This window comes from Gekko japonicus, unplaced genomic scaffold (genome assembly GCF_001447785.1).
Source record: "Gekko japonicus isolate JY-2015 unplaced genomic scaffold, Gekko_japonicus_V1.1 scaffold686, whole genome shotgun sequence".
Classification (NCBI taxonomy): domain Eukaryota; kingdom Metazoa; phylum Chordata; class Lepidosauria; order Squamata; family Gekkonidae; genus Gekko; species Gekko japonicus.
This window is the reverse complement of record NW_015168671.1, coordinates 704,511-719,346: the sequence shown is the minus strand read 5'-3', so window position 1 is coordinate 719,346 and position 14,836 is coordinate 704,511. Positions and strand designations below refer to the sequence as shown.

Here is a 14,836-nt window from a genome sequence, read left to right as displayed (position 1 = left end):
ATTCCTCTGGATTTTTGCCTGGAGCCTAGCACTCCATGACATACAGGCATGTCTGTGGTTTGGCCAGACCAAATGAGCTGCACTATTACCCTCCCCCACTTGATCATGTCAAGGGAACTGAGGTCCCTGACTGCTACGCCTGTCTTGATGGCTGGGGCATCCACACCATATGCACAAAGCCTTGCTACCTGGGTCAAGTCTTCTCCAGTCTCAGTGGGGTGACAATGGAAGACTGTGGTTAGCCATGTAATACCAGTGTCCCTGTTAAGGGGTCCAGCTGGTCAGCAATAGCTTTCGCTTGGTGGCCTTCCAGAGGATCTCCTGGATCTCTTGGAGTTGCACGTCGCCACAGGGCCAGCCCATCATAGACAAAATTTAGGCAGTTGCCTATGGCACTGGCTTGATGAGGGCACCGTTCTGGCCTGCCTGCCGCCCGCCTTCCCCCCCCCTCCCTTCCCTCGTGGTGCAGCAAGTCCTCAGCTGAGAAGTTGAGGCAACTTGTCGCAGATCAGCCAGGGCACACGGCTGGAGCAGCGCGGCGAACAGCGAGTGCCTCCCCTTGCCAGTGGCTCCTCCAGCCTGGCTGCCACTTGCCCCCTCAGCCCACCCACTGTGGCTCCAGCGCCCTACCCCAGCCTTCCCCTCGATGGCGGCAGAGCCCACCTCTCCCATGCAAGCCTTTGTCCTTGTCCAGGCACTGCCTCCTTTCTTGGTGCCTGGCAGCAGCACTTGCTCCGCTCTTCTTTCGAAACCATCTTTGGAGGCTGCCCAGACCACAATCTGCACCCAAAGCTACTTGGGGCCGCCCTTCCCCCTGCCCATTCTTTTCTCCTTTATGACACCCCCTTCCTGTCTTTGTGCAGAGACCAGCATTTCACTTCCCATGCACTGAAGCTTTCCTCCCTGGCCATGGCAATTGGCGGCTTGTGCCTGCATCCCTTATTCGAGGAGGAACCACTGCTGCCACCGCTCTAGATGACTTTGGCAGCATCCCCCAGCTTTGGGGGGGCGCTGCGCCAGAAGGGGGGCTCCAGAAATTAGTGGGCACATCGGGGGACACCAGAAGGTATCCTCACCTAGTGGGGGGAAAAACCTGGGGCCAGCACTGTGTGGCCATTATTGGCTCACATCTCTATGAATTTATTTTTAACCAGGTGCAGGGAAACTGCGTTTCCCCAATCAGGATTGTCGGGGGCTTTGGGAGTTGCATCCTCTGGCAGGGACTCCCAAAGAGCCAACCTGAGGAGTGTCTCGGAATGAATTGAGGCAATTAGGGTTTGTTGGAGTCCTAACTGATTTTTAAGGGAATTAATTTCTTTTTTTAATAATATTTTATTGATTTTATAAACTATATCCTACATTCTAAAGGTACAGGGGAAAAACCTATCATTAACTCATGACAAGAATATTTCTAAGCTGACAAATGCATACATCACTCCTGCAATAATATTGATATTATGATAAACAGAATTATAAAATCAGAGAGATCAAACTTCTATTGATTAAAGCTTAATTACGCTTAAATCAAGTAATATTGTAATCCAGAGAGAAAAAACACGTTTATCTCTTGGGCTTCTTCTTCTTCACTTTTGAAGTTTTGGGAACTGCTTCTCCTTTCTCAGACTCTGACATTGAACTGCTGGAACCGATCCTTCCTCACTGGGTTCCTCTCCTTCTTCCAGATTAGGGTCCTCATCTTTATCTATGCCCAGTTGTTTTTTCAAAAAGTTTTTGGCCTTTTGGACAGAGTCAATTTTAACGATTCCTTCTGGGAAGCTCCATCTGTAGGTTATTGCTTTGTCTTGTAGGAAAAGAATTAAGTCTTTATACTGTCATCTTCGTTTCCGGATCTCAAATTGAATGTCTTTCAGAATTTTAATTTCTTCTTCATTAATTTTAAGTGTATTCCCCATAGTAGCTTTTAAAACATTGTCTCTCATTGTTCTCTTTGAGAATTTAATGTAAATTTCACCAGGAAGTTTATTTTTTCTTATAAAATCAGGGTAAGTACGGTATGCCAAGTCCATGTCACTTTGTAGATTTTCCTGTTTAAGGTCTGAAATTGAAGCTAGCGCTCCACTTATCATTGTTTTTATGTCTTCTCCCTTCTGTTCAGAAACTCCTTGGAAGCATAGAACATGCATAGATTTATCAAGCTGAAGTTGAAGTAGTTGATTTTTATCCGTATTTCTTTCCTTCTTAACTTCTTTTAGTTGTTGCTTAATATCAATAGTCCTTGTTTCGTCTTTCTTGATCCTTTTATCTGTCTTATTGGCTCTTTTTTTCCATTTGGGTAAGTTGCTTTTGGACGGAATCCAGCTTGGTATTAATTGTAGACATCTGGTCCAGCAGAGGGCACAGTGCTGTGGTGAGCATATTGGGAAAGTCTGCAGTTGCTTCCTGTGGTTGACTGGGAGTCGTTGGTGTAGTACTTCCTGGTGGAAGTTTCTTTTCCACTGCCATTCTCCTCGCCCTCCCAGCCGTTTGTTTACAGTGAAGAAAAGTTTTAAAGTTTCTCTGAATTCCACGTTCTTAAGCTTAAAATATAGCTTTCAAACTTAAATGAAGTCTCGAGCAGTTAGTTTCGTTCCTTCTTTCCTTTTTGTACCGCTTAGAGACCACTCCATTTTGTAGGGGGTGTGTGGATCTCCAACCCTTTCCCACATGCCGCTCTTTGTCCAGTCAATCTAGCAAGCCGAGACTTCTTCACTTATACAGAGGTTTGATTAACTCACTGTTTAGATAAGTTTGATTATTGCCGGGTTTATTTTCGCATATTTTCTTGTCCGCTCATCTGGAGGTCAGCTCTCTTCACCATACTGGCTCCACGGCATCAGGACCTCTCAGGGACAGGCAAGCCACGATCTCTCAGCTCTGTATAGCAGAGAAACCATTTTCATACCTGTGTGTGAGAAAAAATACTATACTGAAGAACTGAAAAAAACCAGTGTTAATACCAGTGTCTAATACAGTTAAATTTTAGCTGTATAAATAGTGAAATTAGGTGTCAGTATCTTCTGATGCTATTAGGGAATGGCTTACATTGACACGTGCATTTTAGTGACAGTTCAAAAGTACACATGCACACGAAAGCTCAGACCTTGAATAAACCTTTGTTGGTCTTAAAGGTGTCACTGGACTCTAAATTTGTTCAAATAAAGTGTGTATATACTCTGCATGCAATGCTTCTAAATAAGAATGTACAATCTTCCAGTGAGGGTCCCCCCCCCCAGTAATTATTTTCTCCTTCCTTGAAATACAAGACACTTTGTTAAATAAATGTAGGTCTTGCAAACTTTTCCTTTACACTTGCCAATGATAGATGATTTAATTCTTTCCAGGAGCACAGTTGGTTTAGTGTAAATTTCTTGCATCTGGAGCATAAGGAACAAATGGGTATAATACTACCCATTTCTTCATTCATCTTGTTGCTCAATATTAATAGAACTTCAACTCCAAGACTCCCTTCACTAATTATCTGATTTCTAATTTTTAACATACTCTTTGTACTGTGGTTTTGATAGATACTAATATATACTTTATCTATATTCCTTTTCAAGTAGTTTGAATGCCCCTCCCCATTTCTGCTATTAATTTTTCAGAACAGAAAAACTGAGACACTGTTTTGGTCTTTACTCATTTTGTTTGTGTTGGGTTCGTAGGCTTCCTTCATAAATTATATAAAACCAGTTCAATACTTGTAAATGCAGTAGAGTTGCCAGGCTGAGCAACAAGAAGGAGGGCTGGGGTGGGGGCATGATAGGGTAATGGATGTGATGATGACACTTTGAAGAGAAGAAGAAGAGATTGGATTTATACCCCTCCCTTCACTACCTGAAGAATCTCAGAGCAGCTCACAATCCCTTCCCCTCTCCACAACAGACACCCTGTGAAATAGGTGGGGCTGAGAGAGCTCTCTCGAGAACTGTCCTTGAGAGAACAGCTCTGAAAGAACTTATGACTGACCCAAGGTCACACCAGCAGCTGCATGCGGAGGAGTGGGGAATCAAACCTGGTTCTCCCAGATTAGAGTCTGCGCTCTTAACCACTACACCAGACTTTGAGGGAAAACATGGAAGTGGCAGCAGTAACTCTAGTAATTGCTGGATACTCTATGACAAAGCCATAGAACATAAGAACATAAAAGAACTAAAGGACTAAAGGACTGTAGTAAAGCAGGTCTGAAATGATCACAAGAAATCTGGGTAAAAGTGGAAAGTATATGTATCATGATGCTTTCAGGAAGCAAGGAAAAAACCCACTTCACATCTGCCACAAAGCTGGACCAAATCTGGTATGGAAGAGTCCAGGTTTATTGTAAGATTCTGTAGGCCAGAGCAATATGCATCTGACAAAGTGGGTTGTCCTACTGTGAAGTTCTTATGCATTGGATGCTCTTCCTCCTCACTCTTCAAAGATTAAAAAGCCAGGCACGGCATGGGAGATTGATATACTTGGTTTAATCTAATTTCCAGAGGATTTATACCCCTCCCTTCTCATAACTGGTTTTGGATGACAGGTCATTAGTTACTTCTGAAATGGCCTTATGAGCTAAGTTAGGCTAACTCTTCTATTCACAGTGTGAGGCTGGGGAAAATGCATAAATCATGCTATCAGAAGAAAAAAACATGGCTTTGAACTCAGAACTGGGTACCTGATAAAAATAAACATAGATCCACATTCATTTAATAATATCATTGCCATATAAAGGCCCCGGTCACACGGAGCATTAGGCATGCTGGAGAGACGGAAGATAGGCGGATTTTCCGGGCACGATCTCACTGCCACATCTTGGAAGCATAGAGCTCCCGTGGCTCACCCGAGGCTTCACTCTGAAGATGCGCTGTAAACAACTAGTACCTCCGAGGTACTAGTTTCTGGAAACCGCGGGGCAAGGGCGGGCGTCAGATCACATTTCCTGTGTTAGCTCGTGGCATCTGGCGCCCGCCCATGTCCCGTCGTGAAAAGTCGTGAAAAGTGGGTTTTTTTGGTCACGTCTCCATGGGTGCGCACAAGACCCAACGGTGCATGTGAACACTTGGGTTAAAAAAAACAACACAACATCCGTGGCGCCACTTCTTTGCCACGCCGCAGAAGTGAGGTATGATCGGCACCTCCCCCCAACCACGGGATGTCAGCGGGACGTTGGGCGGGATGTTTGATCCGGCTGCCACATGGTAGTTCGCTCCAGGGCAAACAGCCACGCCTCCCCCCCCCCGATATCCAGCCCGTGTGACCGGGGCCAAAGTTTGTTTTCCTTAAAATAAATCACAGTAGCTACTATTTACCTAGAAATGAACAATTAACATCCAAACTTATATACTTTGGATCTACTTTTTTTGTAAATATTGTCTTGGATCCAGTGATGTGGGAGCAGAAACCAAAACAGACATAGCACAGTTCCACTTGTGCACGATCTTGTGTAACACCTAACACTTTCCTCCCTATATATTATAGTGCTCAGAAATTTGTTGCACAAGATCTTGCACAAGAAGAAACACAAATGGGAATATAAGAAGGTTGACTTCACATAAGCAGCTACCGTGGTCTTTGTGGAAGCAGAAATTTGGTGTTGGATCCAACGCATTCTTTAATTTAAGAAAATGGTAAAGATGTACATACAACGATAATGAAATGTATAACAGTCACTGTTAATGAAATACCACTTTCAACATTACTTGAGTTTCCTAATTGTATGTTTATAGATTATTAGCCTGAGACGCCTAAAATGAAGGCATTGCAGTCATTAAAGACCATTGATGAAGAAAGGGAAAAAAAGATTGCTAGTATTTATTTTCACAATGAAACACAGCAATGTTTGGTATAGCAATGTCTATTTATTTTTATTTTTCAGTAAAGGAAGGACAAAGCAAAACAAACATCTATAAATTCTACTTATCATGTATTTTGAATGCATTATTCCTGAATATACAAGTCAAACTCTATAGAGAATACAGTGACAGCAAAACTTTGATTCAACTGGTTCTAAGGGAACTGATAATCAGAAAATACATTTGTCTGGCAAAAGTATTGTTTTAATAGAATAACATTTATAGGACAATAAAATGGAGCATATCAGCTGCAACTGGTAAACCTTTTTGAAAATGAACAGGAAGTGGTACAACTATAAAGGGGGGAGTAGGGTTGCCAGACTTCTGGTCGGGGCGGGGTTTCCCCTGATTTCAGGAGCTGCAATCCACCACTGGCCCCACCCCTGATGGTGTCATCAGTGTAATGATGTCATCTGGAAGTGACATCATCACACCAGGCATGGTGTGCGTCTACACTCTAACATTTTGGCCAAAACACTATGGCTATGGACACAGGAGCCCCCCGCTGGAAGACTGGTAAGATCTGGCAACCCTAGGGAGGAGATTTTCAAGGAAATAATAATGTGGAAATGAGTATCAGATGAAAATCCCAAACAACATAGGGAAGGTGTAACAAGTTTCATGCCAGCAAAACTTGTTCTTTAAATTTGTGACAAAATAACTGTGACACCACTATCTTTAAATAACAATGGCCTGAAGGAGGCGGAAGCATAGCATGAGGTCAAATGGAATTGGAGGTTTAATTTCATTGCCATCCAAGCGGAGATAGCGGAGGCGTGGCAGATCCATATCATAGACATGATCTCCAGGAACAGGAATCGGGCAGATTTGAGTACCATTAATACCTAAAAAAAGAAAACAAAACAAAAGGAAGACATGAGAATTCAAGGCACAGGATCATTGTACTAAGTTGACTCAAAAAAATTAGCAAGTGGTTAAGGACCACTGAGCAGCATTTGGACACATTTCTGAGTTCAAGTCTCTTAGGCTGCTTTGGTGCCTAGTGCCTTTTAACAACCAATTAGAGGGCAGAATTAAACCAATGCAGTACTGAGAAAGTGTAACATTTGTATTGTTCCCCAGGGTCTCTTTTCTTATTGGTCCATCTTTTCTGCAACTCCTTCACTGCATCCATATTGGGGGGCGGTCATGCCCCACTATGATAGTAGCAGCAAGTGGCACAGGACTGCCCAGAATTGCCACCCACCCATTCTGTTCCTGATCTTTGATGCTACCACTGCTCTTCCTCCTCCCAGTTTCCCCACTGCACAGATGCAGAACTGTAGGCATGCTGGCAGTTTTGCCAAGACCCACCATGATGTGGAACCCCTGCATTCCTCTCACTTTCCCTACCAAGCTGCTCTGTAACAGCTTAGCTGTGTTCCTGCAGCTCTTCATCAGGGAAAGGGGAAAATCTGTTTAAGGGCAGAAGTGGCAAACAGGGGTTTCCTGCTTTCCATGCCGAGAAAAATCCCCACTCTGGAAGCAGCCCTTATCTTCTATACTTTTCTTCCAGTCTGTGACTCCCTCTCCGGTCCTTCCTTGTCTTCCCATTTCTCATTTCAAGCAAGAAACTTCTTACTCTTCAGGTTTCATGTCCCATGTTCCCTGTACTTCCAGTTCCTTAGGTTCCTTGGCATTTTCATACTCAACATCTTTGCTGTGGGTAGCTTTTTTTTTTTTTTTGCCCCTAGAATTTGATGGCCAGCTTTAAAAAATCCTGCAAGCCTGTCTCATGTAGGAAGTTCTGACTCTACATGGTTGTCTCAGAGGAAATGACAGTTTTACATGTTCTGCTTTGTTTCCCATCGATTACTGTTTCGATTTTACATATGACTGACAAATGTGCACAGCAGCAAGAGTGACTGCTCATCAGACAGTGTGTGTGTGCTTGGGGGTAGCAGTGGGTGACACTGAAATCACTGCCCTGCCCCCACTCAGGCCTTCATCAGGGCCTCCCCTTCCATTGTAAGATGTTGTCTTACCTCCATGTTTAGCACCAGCATCAATGATGGTAGAGGAGGAGGAATGGTAAGAACTGAAGATTGCATGAAGGAAATATGTCGTGCTGGTCTGCCCACTCTGCTCTCTTTAGTCAGCTACTTAGGATTGCCAGTAGGGTTGCAAGGCCCCTTGGGGGGTGGGGGTTTGCCTGCTCAGGGGGCCCCTTGCCCGCCAGCCTGGATCCAGCTGCCAGGGGAACCCCACCCCCAAAGTGCTGGGATCGTGGCGATGTGCCCAGTGTGTTGATGTCACCCGAAGGTGACATCATTGCACCAGGCATGTTGCAGGGGGATGTGGTATCATTTGAGGGGAAAACATTGTTTTCCCTCTAGTGGCCCCGCCCCTGATGTGCCCGACACGATGTCGTCACTTCTGGGTGACGTCACTGCGGCATGCGCACTTAATGCGCACACCGAGGATGTCCCAGAGAGGGCCCAGGACTCCCCCGCTGCAACAATGGTAAGTCCTGGCAACCCTAGTTGCCAGCCTCCAGGTGGGGCCTGGAAATCTCCCAGAATTTGAACTGTCCCCCAGGTGACAGAGATCAGTTTCCCTGAAGGAAACAGCTGCTTTGGAGAGTGGACTGTATGGCATTATATCCCACTGAAGTCCTGCCCCTCCTCAAACCCCTCCTTCACCAGGCTCCACCCCCCAAAGTCTCCAGGTATTTCCCAACCCAGAGTTGACAATTCTACAGCTACCTGAGAAACATTGCCACCGGGTCTGCTGACCTTCCTAATTAGCCTTTCCAACCACTAGTGCAAGCCTACTCAAGTAAAGTTGAGTGAGACTGGACTTGGAACAGTAGACGACTATAGCAGTTGTCCATGTTTATGTGTGCATGCATGTGCACACAACAGTCAGAGAGACAGAGGTTCTTTTTTTGAAAGGATCTGATTCTCTGTGACTATATGAAAGCCCTAGTTGAGAATAGTTCTCTGCATGTTTGAAGGATGTGTGGGTTTGTGTGCAATGGATAAATATTTTAATTAATTGAAATGAAGCATATTAAAATAATTTGTAATCCTGACTACCCTGGCACATTTTCTTGAGTGATTTGCTCCGTGTTTGTTTTGAGTTCTGGGTTACATATTTACTTGATTCATAGCATATGACTTGGCTGATTTTAGATTTTCTGCTTTGCAGCTCTCTGCCATGGAATCACTGAATGCCCTTGAGACCAGGAATTCTCTACCTCAGTGTTTCCTGTCTGTGAAATGCCTTCAAAATGCACAATTCCTTAACAATATGCTACATAAAACTGTTTGGTTGAAGCCATCATGTTAAAGCTAAGAAGCACTGGATATGGCCAGTACCTGCATGGGAAATCTGGGAAACCTATATTTGCTGTCTTGAATTTCATGGTGGATAGGGGCAGGATATGAATTGTAATACATTAATATATAGTGGCTGAATATATAATTTGCAGCTGCTCTTGTTATATGCTTGTGATAAACTGGATTATGGTGTTGATCTGTTGGCCTGTTTTAAAGCATTTCTTGCTTGGTAGCATGAGGACTTTTAAGCATGAAAAATACTTATGCACCTCAAATGAACAACATATGTTTGCTCTGGGAACACATGCTGAACCCTAAGGCTTTGCCAAAGACCTTACTAGGTCTATAGCCTAATCCTCATAAGCACTGCCCATTAAATTACCACCTTGCATCCCTTGAACCCTTTGGTATCTGCTCCAGGGTTGCTTGGTCTCCCATTATGGTGGTAGAAGCCCTGCTATCATTTTTTCACATTAAAAACATTTCTGGTATCAGATGTGGCGTGACATTACTTCCAGAGAAAACTCAATTTTACCATAGAGTTTCTGGTTATTCCTACAGCAGCACTCTACCAATGTGCTCCACCAGTGCCCTCCATGTCTCTGCCCTCCTATCTCTCAGTGGTTGTCAGCCATTGACCTTAGCATACCTTAAGGACTGCCTTCTCCCATAATAACCTCCCTATTCACTTTGGAGGCCCTGCTTAGGGTACCCCTGCCAGCTATGACTAAACAGGTGGCAACTCTCCGGAGGGAGATTTGTTTGTCTCCCTCTATTGTTATCTTCTGCCAGTGGCTGAAGACTTTGTCGTTCTGCTTGCCATGCTTCCAGTAACTGTTATCCGCCTCCTTCCTAGTTTTTGGTGTTATGTATGTTTATATGTTTTTATTGAATTATTGTATATGTACTTTATTTAAAATATTTTTAATGCTGAAGTCTTTTAATGTGTAGCCTTGGGGACTGTATTTGGGTGGAAAAGCAGCACAGAATATTTTGAATAAATAAAACTCTAGCCCTAAGGTATGTCCAAGTAACATTTCCGGTTTAATAGCAGTATTCATCCCCTTTCATCAGTCTCTGCCACTAAATTCACACCCCAGTGTTTCCAGTCATTGAGATGAACACTCATCATTCTATCTGCATTGCCATCCAAGTAGAAACAGACACTTTGATTCTATGTTATTTCTACCTGTGCTTCCTTTATCCATTGCAGAAGCAGTCCTCTGTAGCAGAACATTTATTCCTTGGAAGCTAGGCACTCCCATGCAAGAGCAATGTCAGTCAATTAGCTGCAAAGTAACTAACACAAGAGAAATGGGCTCCAGAGCAGAGGACTGCCTCAACAATGAATAATGTAAATACATGCAGAAACAATGTACAGGATCCAAGCCAGTCTCCTCACTCTCAAGGTTATGATGTTCTATAGTCTGGACACAGGCTTTTTCTGTTGCTGCTCTGCTGCCATGGGACAGCCTCCTGGAAGTGAGGAAGCAGGCACCCAGCCGTGGGACCTTCTGGTGACTGTCAGAGAAAGTTCAATAAAAGAACTTATGGGTCATCATGAAGGCTACTGGTGTGTGCGCTGGCTTATCTATCTTAATTGACTGTTTTAATGATGTACTGTAATGATTCTAATAGATAAGTGTTGTATTTATTGTTGTTACCTGCCTTGGGCATAGGGTTGGCAGCCTCCAGTTGATTTCAAAAGTCAAGACTGCAGAGACCAGTTCCCCTGGATTTGGGGGCTATTCTGGGAAGGGACGAGGGTGTCCCAGCACAATGACATCATGTAGAGTGATGTCATCATGTCGGGGACACAGCACCTCACACATTCCCCCCACTTTCCCCCAACAGTTTAAAGGAACCTTCTCTTTAAATGGTTGGGGAAAGAGCGAGGACCATGTGTGCCTGCCCTACAAGCCACAAATTCGCAGCTTGCAGGGGCAGGAGCAGGCAGCCTCTGCTTGGAAATAGTGGGTGCCATGTGTGCCTCCCCTGCAAGCCACAAATTTGCAGCTTACGGGGTAGGCGTGCGTGGGGCTGCAGACAACTGGCTAGCATCTGGGGGGAGCCCCTCAAATTGGGGGATCCTGCCGCCCCCACCTGAGGACTGGCATCCCTACTGCTGAGCTTCTTCCAAACTTCACCCTTTCCAGGCTTTGCCCCAAATCTCCAGGAATTTGCAAACCCAGAGTTGTCAACCATACTTGGGCGAGGTATATAAATATGATATATAAATAGAGCAATCAATGAATGTTCTGGCTCTAAAGCCTGCTTTCCATTAACAGGATTCAGTAGTACAAGAAGACAGGTTCTTTTCTGTTGAGATCCCTTCAACCAGTGGTTCTGTCCCAAGTATCATGTTGACAGGCTTTTCATTAGTATACATAGTGGAGCTGTCGTATTTTTTAGGCCAAAGGCATCTATATTTTTTAATGCATTAGGTTCTGATTAACTAAAAGCTGGCCCAGTTTGTCAGTTCTCCTGATATCAACATGCTTATATGCTTGTGAGGTATTTTTAAAAGCTGCCCTTTTCTTCCTTGTATGCCACCAAATAGTGGTAAACAGAAACCAATAGATGAAGTTATTTCATTGAAAAAGGTTCTCACTGTTCTTAGGCTAAGACTTACTGTTGATTCTGTTGTTATCAAGATGAAGATGCTCAAGGTGAATACCAATAGCTGGAACCTTAGTGAGTTCATTGTTAGATAGCTGTAGGTCAAGAAGAGATGAAATATTAAAGACTTTAGCTGGTAGACCTTCATCAGTTAATTTATTGTTATTCAGGCGAAGGAAAAGCAGTTTGAGCATTGCATTAAAGTAGTTCTCCGGTATTGCTTCAATAGAGTTATTATCCAAAAACAGCTGCATTACATTGGGTGGTACGATTGGTGGCATTCTAGTGAGTGAGTTTTGAGCAATGTTGAGTTGGATGAGGTTGCTTAATCCTTGAAAGGTGGCATCTGAAAGAGTACTGTCCAAAAGTTTGTTGTGATGCAGATCTAGCATAGTGAGGTTTTCCAGATTGCTGAAGACTTCTCCTGGGATTGTGGTGATTTTGTTCCGTGCCAAACGTAGCTGCTCCAAACTTGCTGGCAGGGGAGCAGGCACCTCTTCTAACTCATTATCTTCAAGAAACAAGTAAAGGAGATTCTTCAACCTGGCAAATACACCCTTTTCAATTCCATTGCTAGTCAGCTTGTTGTTGCTCAAATTTATCCATTTTAGTTGAGTGGCATTTGCAAAGGATTCCCCTCTAATTGTTTCGATTAGGTTGTTTTGGAGATAAAGATACCAAATTCTTGCTGGGATGATGGGTATTTCTTTAAGTTCCCTACTATCACAGTATAACGCACTTGGGAAGCCAGGTGGACAGAAACATTGTTGTGGACACTCAAAGCTGTAGAATGACCAATCATATGAGGAGGTTTGATCATATATTGGTCTGATATTTCGAGTCCACACAATATTGGCCAGGAGGACTACCAAAATGCAGGAACAGAGTTTTACATTCATAGTTTGCCTGAAAAAGAGGGGAAAAGTGAATACTTTCTCCAGCATTTGTTTCTGAAAGCCATAAGGATTTCAATGAAACATCAATGAAATCTGAGAAAAGCTATTTTTATAATGGATTTAATACTGCCTGACAGTATTTAAAAACAATGGGAACTCCCCCCAAAATATAGCTCTCATCATGAGTATGTCATATACTGTTTATTAGATAAGCCAAGTCTACTTTCAGTCCAAGGAAGCTAGAAATATAATCACTGCTTTCTGTCACTTTTAAACTGGCCTTTGACCTTGCGATGCAAAATATTCCATATGCAATTAGAATAGGATTGATATGATTTCATTTACTGACAGCTGTCCAGCTGTTTTGGTTCTCCTTTTAAAAAGCTCACATGTTCTTTTGTACTTCTAAATGAGAAGGGCATCTGGATCAGATTTCCTAGGCCCAGTTCTCATTGCACACAAAGGAAGGATCAAAGAATATTTTAACAGCTGTTTGCCGGTCATGTTCCTAGAATTCTGGGGAAATTAGTTTGAATTATCTATGTACTTTTTCAATTACCCCCTGTGCCCCAAATGGTTTGCTCTCTTAAAAAAAATTTGTAAGTTGCTTATAAAGCAAATTCTGTCCAGACATAAACTTTACAGCTTGACACATACTCAGGTTTCTTTGTCCAAAACCATTCTTGATTCTCATGCTAAAATTTTCCATTGGGTATATAATTCTTTTAAAAACTTAATATGCAAGCCAAATTCTTACAGAGAATGGATGTACATTACAATAAAAATATATATCCCATTTTCTGATGCCTGCCTTAATTAATAAAATAATGAGTTGTTCCCTTCTTTCTTTTAAAGAAAAATTTCAACCAGCAGCACAAATTGAAGAAAAAAGTTAATTATTACCCCTTAAAAGCATTAACACTGAAAGAGAATCACAGAGACAGATCACTAATACAAAGGGAAACCCAATATCTTGTATTGTTAACAAAATAGTATTTTAGTAGTTATAGTAGATATTAGTATAACTATTGCTGTATTATAGTAGCGATCACTGTAAAACATCCTGTGCCAAAATCTTGAAGTCTTAGAAGTCATTAACACTCCACAAAATTGCTGCAGAATGCTTGAAATAATGAGAAAAGAAAGAAAAGAACACAAAAACTAAGTGTTGAGGGAAAGGTTATCTTTAATTTAAACATTGAAGATAACTTGAAATATTTTGCTATTATGTATCTATATTTTCAAAATTGTTATAATGAGTAAGTAAAATGAGTTTACCTTGTTCAGGTTAAGTGCTGATTTCTGGAGGCTGTTAGAAATAGTTTGAGTATAAAATATCTCCTTTCAACATTTTTTTGTAGTTTGAATTCCTGGAAATTAGCAGCATAAAACCTAAAATATATAGTAGTAGCCCCGAGACACACTACCAAAGAAACCTAATATTCCATTGTTTCTAATTTGACAATGCTACAGAATCAAGCTTACCTCATCTTTCTTGGATTCTCTTCTGTTCTTTCTATTGGCCACTGTTGTTAGACTGTAAGAGGTTGAGTCAGGCAACACGCCTGAATACAGCCTAATATATACGCATCAATGACTACAATTTTAACCCTTAAAATAGCTAACGTACTTCAGCACCTATACACTAAAATGTAGGAAATCCTGGATTTCACATCAAGCAGCTACAGTCCTTAAGGTCATTCCCAGAGATGCTGAGCTCAGACTGTAGAAGACTGGATAGACTGAACTAGGGAAATCAGGTGATATTAATGCATCTATAATCAAAGGTCAATTAATTATGTTTCTACTATCTAAATTAAAAAAGACCAAATTAAAACTAGTGCCATCTGTTCCTGCGGAAACCTTTTATTTGACTCTGATAAAAAACAGATGTAGGAATGCTTTCAGAGATATGCTTCTTGATTAGGGAATGCAAGGCAGACTGCTTCCAGTTTTTTCTCTCTGCTAAAGTAGTTTTATCTGGTTGTTCTACTCATGGTCCTAGAACTGATTTTTGCTACCTGCTCAAAACTGTATTTATACAAGTATAGTGCAAACCTTCCTCTTCATTCCTGATCAGCGTTCAATTGTTTTCTGCCTAGTTTTACAACCCAGAGTAATATGCATGTGTGCTCCACATGTGACTATCCCCCTTGCAAAAAAATAAATAAAAATAAATCAAACTCAAAAGAACTACTGTTAAGCATTG

The 14,836-nt window shown here is 42.3% G+C and overlaps 1 protein-coding gene across 2 annotated transcripts; it reads right to left on the bottom strand.

The window, feature by feature from the left end:
• Positions 1–6,000: 6,000 nt before the first annotated feature.
• Positions 6,001–14,345, bottom strand: KERA (keratocan). 2 transcript variants are annotated; one of them, XM_015415349.1, is made up of 3 exons: positions 14,113–14,345; positions 11,745–12,637; positions 6,001–6,676 (listed from the first exon to the last, which is right to left on the bottom strand). In XM_015415349.1, the coding sequence occupies exons 1-3, from the start codon at positions 14,115–14,117 to the stop codon at positions 6,510–6,512; spliced, it is 1,065 nt and encodes a 354-aa protein (XP_015270835.1). In that variant the 5' UTR covers positions 14,118–14,345; the 3' UTR covers positions 6,001–6,509. The 2 variants fall into 2 exon arrangements, with proteins under 2 accessions (XP_015270835.1, XP_015270836.1); XM_015415350.1 differs by lacking the exon at positions 14,113–14,345 and adding an exon at positions 13,906–14,057.
• Positions 14,346–14,836: the final 491 nt, after the last annotated feature.